The sequence below is a fragment of the Xenopus laevis genome, chromosome 6L, assembly GCF_017654675.1.
Source record: "Xenopus laevis strain J_2021 chromosome 6L, Xenopus_laevis_v10.1, whole genome shotgun sequence".
Lineage (NCBI taxonomy): Eukaryota > Metazoa > Chordata > Amphibia > Anura > Pipidae > Xenopus > Xenopus laevis.
Genome location: NC_054381.1, coordinates 2,193,767 through 2,208,387, shown reverse-complemented (window position 1 = coordinate 2,208,387; position 14,621 = coordinate 2,193,767). Strand labels below are relative to the sequence as shown.

The window sequence follows — 14,621 nt, the reverse complement described above, 5'->3', positions numbered from 1 at the left end:
CTGGAACCCGGCAGTGTAAGGTGGCGGATGGGGAGAGCGGGAAGAAGAGCTTGACCTGGAACTGTCACTCGCAAATGGGGGTCCAAACCTGACCAACCCAAGCTAATATGGCAGCTGCTATACTAAACAAACAGTTTATAGAGCTGTCTACACTGGAATGGTATAGCATTCTACAGAATAAATATAGCATTCTATCTTGCATTATTGTGGTTAATCTATTGGCAATAATCTGCCTCAGTAGCTTTTCTTCTTCTTTAAAGCTATCACTCTTATTACATGTTATAGTAACTTTCAGCTGGAAAATTGGCAACACTAGGGAGAGTGACCCTCTAAATAAGGACTGAGGGTGAGAGTAGCAACTGTAGCTATAGGGGTGTGAAGCTGGTAAAAGGGTTCAATTAAGGGTAGGAAAGAGGGTATTACCCTGCAGACTATTCTAGTGCAAGTGCAGAAATCCTCTACCCCTCCTTCCCAACCACATCCGTTACATTTGGCTCCACTGTGGCCTATGGAGCCTCCTAACTGCAGAGTCACAGTTATACAATTGGAGCAAGGGCTGGGGGCCCCATAAAGATTTATACAATATGTTCACTCGCCTCATATTAAAGGATATTTAACCCCCTTTTTTTAAAAAAAAATGTGCATTGATGATTTCTTTTTTTATAGTTTCAATGTTTTTATTAACTATAAAATCTATATATTATATACATTACTTGTCAAGGAGATCGGCACAATCATTTTTCTTTTTAGTGAATATTTATTCCACCGTGCATTTCAACCATAAAGACCCTGATGTGGATCGACACGTTGGAATTCACAGGGGAATAAATATTCACTAGAAAGAAAAATGTGTGTGTTTCTCCTTGACAAGTAATGTATACAATGTAGATCAAGCACCCATGTTATGTAAAATGGATTAGCGTGTGGCTACACACCTGAACTGTATTATATACATTATATTTATATAATACACAAAAGCCATGAATATCCTGTAAATTATATCCTTATAAACGGTGAGTTCTGATGTCATCAGTTATAAACGGTGAGTTCTGATGTCATTTCTGTCACATGACTCACTGAAATTTGTGTATTATAATAAATAAAGTTCCCCCAGTTGTAAAATATGAGGATATTAGAAGTTACCTCGGAGTTCCATGACCTGTATAACTCGGCCTTCGGCCTCGTACTTTTATATGGTCATGAAACTCCTCGGTAACTTATAATATCCTTATATTTTACAAAAGGGGGTACTTTATTCACTATATATAATATATTATATAAATTATTCTAATGTTCATATTTCGCACTTAATTAAAAATGAACATTCCTGGTGTGTAATCTCTATTTAACCCGCGTGGCCAGACAGAGTCCAGCGTGTGAATCCAATACATTTCACGGTATTTCAATTGGAACAACCGGTCTCCTCCGCTCCTCGGTATCTCTACAGTGTCAATTACTTATAATTTCAGCGGGTTTATAGTGTGCTGAGCTTGGTGAAAATGTTGTGGGACTGGTAGTGTTGTGATTTCTCTACGTATAGTAGACGTATGTTCCGAACTCCTGTCTTTGATCTTTTGAGTGGTCTCCCCCACATAAACTAGGCCACATGGACACTTCAAAAGGTAAATCACATAGGTAGAGTCACATGTGAAATAGTTTTTTCTTGGAAATTTCTTGCCAGTGTGTGGGTGGTAGAAATGGTTACCTTTAGTCACCGAATTGCATTGTACACAATTCAGACATGGATATGTTCCATATTTTGGATTTTGTAAGAAACGTTGTTTGTGTTCTTTCTGTGGTCCTATGTCTGCCTTCACCAATTTGTCTCGTATATTATTTCCCCTTTTATAGGCTATGAGGGGGGGTTCACGAAATTGAGGTACATGTGTTCTGCATTCTGCAATAAGTGCCAATGTTTGTGAATAATTCTAGAAACATGTCTACTTGCTGTTGAAAATTTACTCACAAACACCATTTGCAGGTCATCCTTTTTAGTTTTTATATTGGGCTTCAACAGTTGATCTCTATCTTTCTCTTTCACTTTGTTTAGTCCTTCTTCTAATACCCTTTTGAGATAACCCCTCTGTGAGAACCGCTCTGTCATCTGTGTAAAGGTGGCCATAGACGCAAAGATCCGCTCGTTTGGCGACATCACCAAACAAGCGGATCTTTCCCCGATATGCCATTAATGAGCATGGCTATATCGGGGGTAATCTGAACGTTCGGCCATCGGGTCAAAATCAAACCTGTCTGATCGACCAAATGACCGATGTCCGCCGGACGAAAGATGTCGGCACTCTCCACACACATCGTCGATTCGTACGATAGGATCTGTGCGTCTGTGGCCAGCTATAGTCTTGTATTGCAAACTTCTGTATCACTGACTATGCGCTTCACTCTTGTGTATTGCGAGGATGGGAAAGACTTTTTCAAAGCTCTTTGGTGAAAGCTTTGATAATGTAATAAATTGTTTTTATCTGTTTCTTTTCTGTATAAGTCTGATTCAAGTTTATCACCCTCTTGAAAGGAACAGGAGAAATCCCGGGCTTTCACTGTGCTATCTTTGTGCTAACCCTGTGCGAACCGGTTGGTCTTGGCACGGCAGAAACCATCTGATTACACCCTCCAGATACACTGCGCAGGGGTCTTACAAAGAACGACACAGTAGGCTCGTGTGTTACAAAGCAAGTTCCGATTTATTAGGGTTACAGAAGTTGCTTATATAGCCAATATGACGTGTTACAAAGGTATGCCTTAGCCTTAGGGAAAACAACAAAGTATTATTCTGTGTGTCTCCAGAAAGAAACATTCTAGAAGTTGTGAGAGTGGGGTGTGCTGGTATGCGTGATAAGAAGAGATAAGAAACATATTGGCCCGAGGGCATTGGGGGCTGCTCAGACCAGCTGGGGAGTACGTGCCATATAAGCAGGTTTTACACAAAGAAGTTTGAGCAAGGACAGAAGTTTCAAGGATAGAAGTTAACCCTTTCAGTTCCCCCCTTTCACCTCTCTGATCAATCTTACATCAAGGAAATTCAGCTTTTCTGTATCCGCTGTGCATGTGAATTTTAAATTCCCTTCCATGTTATTAATAAAATCATGAAACAATTGCAGGTTAGCCTTCTCACCATCCCATAAAACAAGTATATCACAGATATAATAAGCAGTGTTTTTGAAATAATAGTTGTGTTTAGATAAACTTCTCTTCCATAAATGCCATATACAAGTCCACATATGTGGGTGCAACATTACTACCCATGGCTATGCCCCGTTGTTGCAAATAATAATGATCTCCATATAAGAAATAGTTCTGATACAGAACTGTTACTAACAGGTCAAGTAAAAAATTTCTGGGGCTCAGTATAAATTATCATGTCAAGAAAATGGCTGATTGACTCCATTCCAGATTAATGGGAGATCGAAGTATAAAGGCTTGTTACATCACAGCTACACAATAAAACATTGTGTGCCGGAAGTATCAAACCCTTAATAATATCCAGTAGATGATTTGTATCTTTCACATAAGATTTCATGGTTTGCACTAGGGGTTGAAGGGCCCTATCAGGATAGATCGCTAGTGGACTTAAGACAGATTCAGTGCCTGCCACTATGGGTCTTCCCGGTGGTTTTATTAGACAAAACATCTGTAATGCCATAGTCTGGGGTCTCGGTCTGTTTGATTTTAAACATCATAGCCTATTCAACGTTTGCCCCGATCATCCATCATCAATAGTTTCTGCATAAAGCACAGACATCATAAAAACAACATGTTTATTAATGTTCTTCTTTATAGTGATCAAAGGTGTGAATTGGTGGAAAATAGGACAGCGTATATATGTTAAAACATTTAAAAACAAAATGTCATGAGAAAAAAGGAAATAGGAGTGTCCTATGAAGAAGATGCCATGAAGAAGATCCACTAAAATTTTACATTCCTTTTTTTCCGCAATATATTTTTTAGAACATAATGCCACATGGCCTGGGTTTGGTGTCACACTGTATCTATGAATATAGGAGAACCCAATGCCAATGCTTGATCCTCCCTTGTATGGAGGCTTTGGGGGAGAAGAAACTGTCGGTGAAACTCATGTGAACAGGGCTGGTCCTATCAAATGTGGGGTCCAATTGGGACCATGTTGGCGGGCCCCTAGACAAAGTGTTGCTGGCTACTGACACACCAAGTATTTAGGAAAATAAGGGCATACAGGCACAAAATAGAAAGGAAAGGGGCAGACAAGGTAAGAGAGTGAGAGGGATGAAATAGGGGCACATAATAGGGGCACACAGGGTAAGAGAGAGAGGGAGGAAATAGGAGAGTGGACTGGGCCAATTAGTTTGGGGCAGGCTGGGCGGATTCAGCTTGGGAGCAGGCTTGGTTGGATTGGGGGCAGGCAGGGCCTATCAAGGTTGGAGGAAAGCTGGGCCTATGAGAGTTGGGGGCAGGCTAGACCTATGGATTTAGGTCGATAGGCTGGCTTATCAGAGTTGGGGGTGGGCTGGACCAATGGATTTGGGGATGGGCTGGACTCTCAAAGTTGGGGGCAGGCCAGGCAGCATCATTTGCTGAGGGAAATATTATATGAGCTGCCCTGTGGTGCGGGGCCCCCAGAGGTGCGGGGCCCTATTGGGCCCAATTGGTCCAATAGGCTTAAGGCCGGCCCTGCATGTGAAAGGGTTCTCTCCTATGTGGATAATCTTTTGTGAATTGGTTTTCTGTGCAAGCAAAAAAAGTTTCTTCCGTATGTGGATTATACGATGTACTTGAAGACTGTCCATTGTAGAGAAATGCTTGGCACATTCTGTACACGGGAAAGGCTACTCCCCTGTGTGTTTTTTATGATGCTTTTGAAGGTTAGCCTTTGTAGAAAAATGGTTGCCACAATCTGTACATGTAAAACATCTCTCCCCTGTATGAGTTACATGATGTCGCTGAAGGCTAGCTTTTGTAGAGAAATGCTTGCCACATTCTGTACAATTAAAGAGCCTCTCCCCTGTATGGATTACATAATGTCGCTGAAGGATGTTTTTTGTGGTGAAATGCTTGCCACATTCAGTACATGAGAAAGGTTTCACCCCCGTGTGTATTTTATGATGCTGTTGAAGGTTATCCCTCGTGGAGAAATCAATACCACATTCTGTACATTTAAAACATTTCTCCCCTGTATGGGTTACATAATGTCGTTGAAGGCTGGTTTTTGTAGAGAAATGTTTGCCACATTCTGTACATTTGAAAGGCTTCTCTCCCGTGTGGATTTTATGATGTTGTTGAAGACTATTCCTTGTACAGAACTGTTTGCCACATTCTGTACATGCAAAGTATCTCTCCCCTGTATGAATCATATGATGACGTTGAAGATTGGTCTTTGTAGAGAAATGCTTGCCACATTCTGTACATGTGAAAGGCTTCTCTCCTGTGTGGATTTTATGATGCTCTTGAAGGTTGGCCTTTGTAGAGAAATGCTTGCCACATTCTGAACACGTGAAAGGCTTCTCTCCTGTGTGTCTTTCATGATGCTTCTGAAGTTCGGCCTCTGAAGGGAAATGGTCGCCACATTCTGTGCATGGAAATGTTTCTCCCCCTGTGTGTATTATATGATGCTGCTGAAGGTTAGCCAACGTTGAGAAGAACTTACCACATTCTGTGCACGGGAAAGGCCTCACCCTTGTGTGTCTTTCAAGATGCTGCTGAAGGTAGGCCCTCGTAGATAAACTTTTGCCGCATTCTGTGCAAGAGAAAGACTTCTCTTTGTGTCTTTTATGATGCTTTTGAAGGTTATGCTTAGTAGAGAAATGGTTGCCACATTCTGTACATATGAAACGTTTCTCCCCTGTGTGTCTCATATGATGCCGCTGAAGGTTGGAGCTTGTAGAGAAACATTTGCCGCATTCTGGGCACGGGAAAGTTTTATCTCCTGTGTGAATTTGACGATGACGCTGAAGATTGGACTTAGTAGTGAAACATTTATCACATTCTGTACATATAAGTAGCCTTTCTCCATTGTGAATTTTCTGGTGAGCATTAAAAGCCGACTCTCGAGTGAAACGTTTACCACATTCTGAGCACATGAATGGTTTCTCCTTGTGAATTTTCTTGTGAGAATTAAGTCTGTTTTTTGCAGAGAATTTTTTTCCACATTCGGGGCATTTGTAACACTTCCCTGTCACTGAGGGAAGTTCCATCTGGTTATTTGGAAGGCTCATTGTATTAAAGTCTGATACGGTTCGTTCTTTCCAGAGTGTGGATATTATGGTTTTGCAGTGGAGAAGTCGCAAGGCCTATTTGCCTTTATCCAAAGAATCATAGACTTTTGGGGCTTCTCTACCTCTTTAGCCACACAAATATATGAAAGAAAGAAGAAAAAAAAAAAAGACTGTGAGAATATAATTGAGAGTAAACATTTCATTGATGGGAGGGTAGATACTCAGTTTTTATAACTGACTTAATTGCTTTAAGATTACTTGCCATATATTCCTCAATCACTATGACATTCAAAACAATAGCCTAAATGTTAATATCAAAAAAACTGAAGAAGCTGCTCGGATGAGTAGTGAAACAACTTCAATGATTACTCAGCAAGTCCAATTACTCTAGAATTACTTATACTACATATACCATGACCTGGATAAATGAGAATCTTCATAGTCATATCAGAAAAAATGTTATTCCAAAATCCACAAAAAAACCTAACAGTCACACAATGGAAACTCCAACTTTATAAAGTTATAAAAAAATTGAGAACTGTCAATTAGAAATAAAATAAAGAGAGAGAGAGAAAAAACAGGGGTAAACATCTCGCAACACCCCATTTTGGCATGCAAGGACACACACGGTCATAGGGGCAGATTTACTAAAGGGTGAAGTGAAAATTCTCCAGACATCCTATCTGCAGGGACATCACCGATTTACTAACAGGCATAGAGGAGAATTTGATAGCGAAAGAAACAGTCACTAGCGCAGTTTCACCAGGCGCATTTTCGCTTAGGTGAATGATCGTTACTCCACAAATTCAGTGTAAATTTTACAGAAAGTTACCTTTTTCACCAGAGTTTCCTTCGTCAGCTTAGACCTGGTGAACTGATAACATAAAAATACATCCTCCTCAATCTTATGTCAGTGACATCATATCCTGTATGCCAAAAAGTCCTAATTTTAAAAAAAAAACGCTGGTTTTTTTCCCCCATATTTTAAAGCAGGATTGTCTTCAAAAGTTTTAACTATTAAATTAATTTTTATATAACTTTTTTTTTACCATTTGAGGAGCCTGCCACATATTTTTAGGGTGGGCTCACGTCTAGGACATTAGAGGATCTATTTTATTATTGTTTTGCTTCCTTGGACATGTGTTATAATAAGTGGCCACTTGAAGCATCTGCAGAAACATCTCTAATAAAGACATGTATATGACCTATATGTACCGGCCCTATTCAAATTGACCTAAGCGTAAGAATACTAACGAAGTTTCACTCGGCAGAAACGAACGTTGCAAAAGTTCGCTATGAAATGCTCGTGCTGAAATGAATAAGACAGCAGCCCAATGTATCAGATGTGAATATCAGGCCATTGAATCATTCCTATCACTTTATTACCTAAACCTAAACCAATGAACAATGTGTCAACAGAAGGACTAAAAGCAAATACTCACAATGTATTATGAGATAATTGGCCGCCATCTTCATGTTAGCAAATGAGATGAGTCTTGCAGGACAGGGACTACAATATGACTCTACCATAGGAAACCTCACTGATTTGACTCAGGGGGTGAAAACTTCATTGTGCCTTTATAGATGTCTGGTAAGTTGTCACCTTGTGTATGGGGCAGTTTTTGTCTCCATGAGCTGGAGAAAGAGCAGAGACTTGCACATGGTCGGACTTGGCAAGATGTACACTGGGAAAAAACCTGGTGGGCCCCTGCAGCCCCAGACCTGATCCCTCGGCTGACCAGCTGTGAGGTGTCATGGTGGTTTTTGTGCATGCGCATGGCTTGCACCATTTTTCCCACAAGCATCGCGCCATTTTTGGCACATGAGTGTGGCAGGAGTTCATCGCTTGGAAGGGGGCCCCCAGGAGGGCCCTTTATTTAGCAGTCCCAGTGGGCCCCCAAGACTCCAGTCCAACCCTGGACTTGCAACTCAACTGGAAAACAAGATAATATGATGAGAATATGAGGAAAGACTGCTACGGCTATTTCCAGGGATAAAAAAAAAGTGCTGATAAGTAAATGATTACTATTTTAAAGAACATTAGCAGACATTTTACTCAGATAGTGGAGGTTTTTTGTTTTTTTTTACATAAAAAAAGAAATTTCCAGAGCCCCCTTCTACACTTGATGAATTGAACTTTGACTTGAAGCAGTGAAATATGGTTCCTAAAACTATTGTGAGCTCTAGATGTACAGTTAGTTTAGTATAGGTGTGTGTATGTGTATGTATATATGTATACAGTATAATATAGTTGTGTGTGTATATATATATATATACACTTTTCCTGGAGTGCCGGCACCTCTGACGTTAGTAGGTTGGAGATGCTCGATCAATGTTTAAGGTATAAAGAATAGAGGATCCGCACTCTCCTTTTCGTTGCAAAGTATAACAACTTTTATTTCTCACATCACAACCCAACGTTTCGGTCCCTCCTGGGGACCTTTCTCAAGGATATGTATATATATATGTGTATGTATGTAGTATAGTATAAGTGAGTGTATATGTACAGTATAATATAGGTGTGTGTACATACCTCCCAACATTTTGGAAGTAAAAAGAGGGACAAAAATGTTTTTCCCGCACATAGCGCAGCAATTTTGTGACCACACCACTTTCTGTGGCCACACCCCCTAATTACCATGTTTGTTTTACAAAATTTGGCAGGTTATGAAAGTTTGAAAATATTTCTCCTCATCTAAACTGTGTTTTTGTGTCTCAAAATTGTTACAAAGTATCTTATTTGCACCTGTTGGCTGTTCTGGGCTCTCTGCTAAAAGCCAATTAAGTGAGAAACTTTGTTTCTTTTTCTGGCTGTTCAGTGCAGAGAAAAGAGGGACTTTCCAGTACAAATGAGGGACTGCGGGTTGAGCTGTCAAAAGAGGGACTGTCCCTCCGAAAAAGGGACAGTTGGGAGGTATGTGTGTATAGACATCAGTGTGTGTATAGCTATATATATAGATATAGATATATAGATATATATAGAGATATAGAGATATAAATATATATATATATATATATAGTCAGAGATGTGGAATATATAGGCACATTATAAATAAGTGTTAATGATAATAATAAGGCTGAACATGATGGACCTTCTTAAAGCAAATGAAATGAGATTATTTGTCTGATTCTCCGGTAAACAAAGTCTTGTCTTCCCAACAAACAACTATGGGCGGTGCCTTTGTTTTGGGAAAAAGGTTTCCCCACAATAAGTAAAGGAAGACTGATGAGTTCTTGTTCTCTAACGACCTTCATTAGCATAGTCACATGTTTATCAATGGCTCTTAATTAGCATGGGATAATGAGAGCCTGGAACAAGTTACTCTGCACAGCTCATCATTAATACAGACACTTAAGGAACGGAAAGAAGTGGATAAATAAAGAAAATAACGACAATAATGTAGAATTGTAAAGTTATTAGAACTTACCATAGAGAGTGTCTCAGTATAACCAGCAGCCTCAGGGAATATCCCAATGTTTCACATATCAAGTCCTTTATCCAGGGGATTGTATGTTAATAGATACACACACTGTTTATCCTTAATTAGTCAGGGAGCAGGGAGTCGTGAGTAACAAAAACTGATGTCACTTCCTCCTACTGATGTCACTTCTGCTCACAATCTGCCAGCAGTTGTTATGGGCAGTACTATTCCCATAAAAAAGATGGCTTCCCTGCCTCTTCTACTGTACTGCACATGTGCCAGTTCATTTCCTCTATCCCATGCGCCACCTACTGGACACTTCACCTAACTGACACCCCTATTCCTATATCAAACCAATGAATCCACAGCTAATTCTGCTCATGTATAATATAGTGAATAAAGTACCCCCTCTTGTAAAATATAAGGATATTATAAGTTACTGAGGAGTTTCATGACCATATAAAAGTACGAGGCCGAAGGCCAAGAGTTTTTATACAGGTCATGGAACTCTGAGGTAACTTCTAATATCCTTATATTTTGAAACAGGGGGCACTTTATTTATTATAATACACAAGTTTTAGTGAGTCATGTGACAGAAATGACATCAGAACTCACCGTTTATAACTGATGACATCAGAATTCACCGTTTATAAGGATATCATTTACAGGATATTCATGGCTTTTGTGTATTATATACAATTATCCTACATAACACATTAAACATTAAGGGGCTTATTTATTTATATAGTCCAAATGCCAAAAACTCAAAAAAATATATATTTTTTTTAACTATAAATCCAGATTTTTTTTGTGGCAAAAAAAACCTTGCATTTTTCAAGATTTATTATACCCCGAGGATGTCAGAATCTGAAAATCCAAAAATCTGGCATCTCTGACCTGCCGAGACTGTATAAAAGTAAATGGGGAATATTTATCAAAGAGTGAAGTTCCGCCACTCTCCATTCATTTCTATGGGATTTTTATAGGCGTATTTATCAAAGGGTGAACTTTCACTTTCACCCATTGATAAATACGCCTTTCAAAATCCCATAGAAATGAATTGAGAGCTGCGGAATTTCGCTCTAGTGGCGGAACTTCACTCTTTGATAAATTTACCCCAATGAGAAAGGTCCCTATACTATCTGAAAGTTTCTGTGGTCTGCGCTGGAATTAGCCTGAAAAATCCAACTATTTTAGACTTTCCGGCAAAAATTTTAAAATTTTCAGCTTTTCAGGGAAAAATACAGCAATTTGGTAAAAAACATCCAAAAAAACCCCACACAATTCAGATTTAGCTAGATTTTTTTGTTTGTCCCTGATCCGATTAAATTGTGCCTTCTTAATAATAAATAAGGTCCAATCCTGGATTCTAGTTTGGTCAGACATTTTTTTCTTAAAATTCGGCTTTTAATAAATATGCCCATAAAAGAACAATAGAAATAAAGTTATATAGAGAGTTACATTTATATCCATAACAATAAGCACATCTGACAAACGTTTATTGGAGTTTCATTTAAAGTGCAATTAGCGCAAATAAAGTGCGTACATATAGATACAGGCTAACCTAAGTTTAGGGAAAATAAAATGTAGAAGATATTTTATTTTTTTTGTTGCTCATATTTAATCCTTATGACAAAAACAGAAATACGACTCACAGACTCTCTTAGGGGCAGATTAATTGAGGGTTGAGGTGAATTTTCAAATTCAAAAAATTCTAATTTCGAGCTACTTTTTGTGTACTTTGACTAGGGAATAGTCCAAATTCAATTTAAATTTAAAAAAAAATTAGAAAATTCTAATATCGAAATTAATCATATACTGCCTCTTTAAAAATTTAAAACCTGCCTAATCGCTGTTTTTGCCTATGGGGGACCTCCTAGAACCTATTCGGAGTCAATTGGTGGACTTTGAAAAATCAAAGTATTTTTTGAGGAAAAACTTTGATTTGAATTCGATCGAATGCGCTGTCACTTCCATTCGTACGATTCAAATTCAGCTACATACTGACCTATTTGATCAAAAACTGACCTATTCGGCCAAAAAAAAACTTTGACTTCATTTCGGTAGGTTTTTTTTTTTATTAGAATTTTCAAATTTTTCAAATTCCAAATTCGACCCTTGATAAATATTCCCCTTAATGTCCTTTATCCTTGGCAATACTGTGAGGCTTCTCCTTTCGAGCTCCTCCCACCTCAAAAAAATGAGAAGTTGCAAATATGATGCAGTGTCCTTTGTTTTAATAACAGAATATTGTAGTAGGAATTCTACTCACTGTATCATTTCTCATATTGTGCTCATCAGATTCTCATTTATTCTGCCTGCCCCATCTCTATGCCTTGAGGAGGGGCATTCAATTACTTTTACTTTGCCATCTGCACTTTGTGATACCAGTGTCCTCCTCACACCCTTGTCATCATCTAATTGTGTAGTCATTGCATGAGCATCAAGAACCCATCCTGGTATAAAAACAAGATTTCAGTAGGATGCAAAACTCCCTTTAACTCTGACCACAAAATGGCCGCTACCTGCTGTCTGTGATTGTGAATTCCAAGACTTAAAAAAACAAGATTTAAATATTTTTCTATAGTGTAAGTTCAATTTATTTTGCATAATTAACCTCATAAAATAGGATCTGAAATAATTTCTTAAGATGACAGGTCTCCTTTAAATGTATTTATTCTCACGTTACTTAAAAATACAATGTGGTTTATTCAATTCAATGCGCTAATAATGAAAAGATGTGTTTACCTGTGCAAAATAACACACTAATTGACCGTATTCAGTTCATTGGGGTATGGAATATAACAAATGCGCGAAACCTTGAATTTCATGGTAATGCAGTGACGGTTGTTATCACTGTGTTTTTTCACAAAAGATGCAGGAACTGAACAGGAGAAGTTCTACCTTTGTATATACAATTGCATAAATACAACATATGTCAACTTCAAGATTTTAACATTCAAAAAATAACTTCCAGTTACTTCCTGAAGGTCAAGTCTGCCTAGGACTCCTAGCAACATCTTCTATTGCTCATCTTAGCCAATCAAATGCTGTCAATTCAATGCCCCACCCACACATAGCAACACTATAAAAAGGAGTTGCTGGAAGATTTGTGGGACTGACTTTGGCCTCCATGCTGCAGGTGCTCACATGCTCCAACTCTGCTATTCCAGGTACGTTAGACCTCACTATACAAACACCCATGTGCATTCCAACAACACACAAAACCACCATGTTCACTTAACTGTCTTCAAAAACAACCTCAACTTTACTCTTTTCTTTTTTTACATTTTACTGCTTGTGCACTTAACCCTCTCCTCTGTATCATCTAATAGTTTACCCCATACTGGATGAAAAGGACCTTCTCCAGCCTTCCAAACAAATCATCTATCTTTTATTTTTGGCAAGTGTTCATCTTCTATCATGTGTGTTTTCAAATAAGAGCTCACGACTGAGTGGCCAAAGAACTCACATCTAAACCAATTAATTTGTAACCTCCATCATCTACATCAATCCTAAAACAATTAAACTTCCTTATTTACCACTGGTCACTGAGGAAGGGCCATGCCGTCCCGAAATGTTTGATCACTATGAAGTGTCAAGAGCACCATGGAATAAAGATTGGGAACCCCCCATTTGAAATAGACAAGATATTGGCATCAATCTTTTTCAAATTGTATATTACTGGTGAGTGGCTAGGCCAGGGCCTTTACCTAATCCCCTAATTGAACTTTCATAGGGTAACATACTATAACAACCACATATTAGGGAAAACAGCAGTAGCTGCAGCACAAAAATAGGGTCAATCACACCAAAATGAAGCTAAGCATTATCACCCTGATATGTTTTTGTGGAAAGCTTCGATTACATAAAATATTCTCCGTGTAGCCAATGCTATTAGTTGATGTTAATGTCAATGTGTCTATAAGTGTGTCTCAAATGCCTATACATATCATTTTTTCTCTTAAGCTAAGAAAAAACCTTTGTTTTATATATAAGCCTAACACAGTCCATGGTTGCCCTGATGATAACAACCCACATGGTCATGTGGCTACACAACCGAATGAAACCAGGTCACTCACCACCTCTATACGTGGCTCATGTATTCTGTTAGAAGAACAATGAAAAATTTTTGGCGAAGTGAAAAGCCACAGATTCGCCCATCACTGGTGAAGAGGTAAAATGAACTATCCTTAAAGGAAATGTTGTATATGATGTTTTGGGCTTCTGTACCAGCCCAAGGCAACTGCAGCCCTTTAGCAGAGAGATCATAATCCCTTTTTAAATATTGGAATAACATCAACTTTTCTCCAATCCATAGGTACCATACCAGATGAAAGTGAATCTGAGAAAAGAGCTAGTATAAAAATTAACTACGCTCTCTTAGAACCCGTTGGTGTATGCCTTCAGGTCCTGGAACCTAGTTTACATTAATTTTTATTTAAGTTTTATGAATCCTGAGTCAGCCACTGACTAGATTGAGCTGAGCCATCAGTACAGCTATAAAGTGAGCCTGGGAACTCAGACTCCTCTATTGTATACACTGAAGAAAAGAACTGATTTAACACATTTGCCTTATCTGTATCTGTTACAACCATACTGGTACCATTATTTAATGGAGCAACACTCTCAACCCACATCTTTTTACTATTAATATACTTAAAACTTTTTGGGATTAGTCTTAGGCTCTGCTGCAATGCGCTCCCCATTTTCTATCTTAGCCTTCCATATTGCTAATTTACAACATTTACTACAGTGTTAATATTCATTAAATGCAGCTTCTGTCCCAAAAGACTTGAAGTTATTAAATGCCTTTCTCTTCTTTCCTTTTAACTTCTTTACTACTAAATTAAGCCACATAGGGTGATTCTTAGAGCTTCTACATTTACTTCTTAAGGAAAAACATTGAGAAAAGTAACAATTTCATATAATTTCAAAGGACACTTCTGTTCTGAGTTTTTAGCTGAAAACATAATGCCCTAATCAATGCTCTGAAGGG

The 14,621-nt window shown here is 38.5% G+C and overlaps 2 protein-coding genes across 2 annotated transcripts in view; both read right to left on the bottom strand.

The window, feature by feature from the left end:
• The window catches only part of LOC121394826 (zinc finger protein 239-like), a 601,589-nt gene that overhangs the window by 457,531 nt on the left and 129,437 nt on the right, over positions 1 to 14,621 (bottom strand). The gene's annotated exons all lie outside the window — the stretch shown is intronic.
• On the bottom strand, positions 4,526 to 9,822 carry LOC108719542 (gastrula zinc finger protein XlCGF57.1-like). Its single transcript, XM_018268458.2, has 2 exons — positions 9,629 to 9,822; positions 4,526 to 6,324 (listed from the first exon to the last, which is right to left on the bottom strand). The coding sequence occupies exon 2, from the start codon at positions 6,198 to 6,200 to the stop codon at positions 4,815 to 4,817; it is 1,386 nt and encodes a 461-aa protein (XP_018123947.1). The 5' UTR covers positions 6,201 to 6,324; positions 9,629 to 9,822; the 3' UTR covers positions 4,526 to 4,814.

Coding starts and splice junctions, on each gene's coding strand:
- LOC108719542 (XM_018268458.2), bottom strand. CDS start 6,200: ATGAGCCTTCCAAATAACCAGATGGAACTTCCCTCAGTGACAGGGAAG.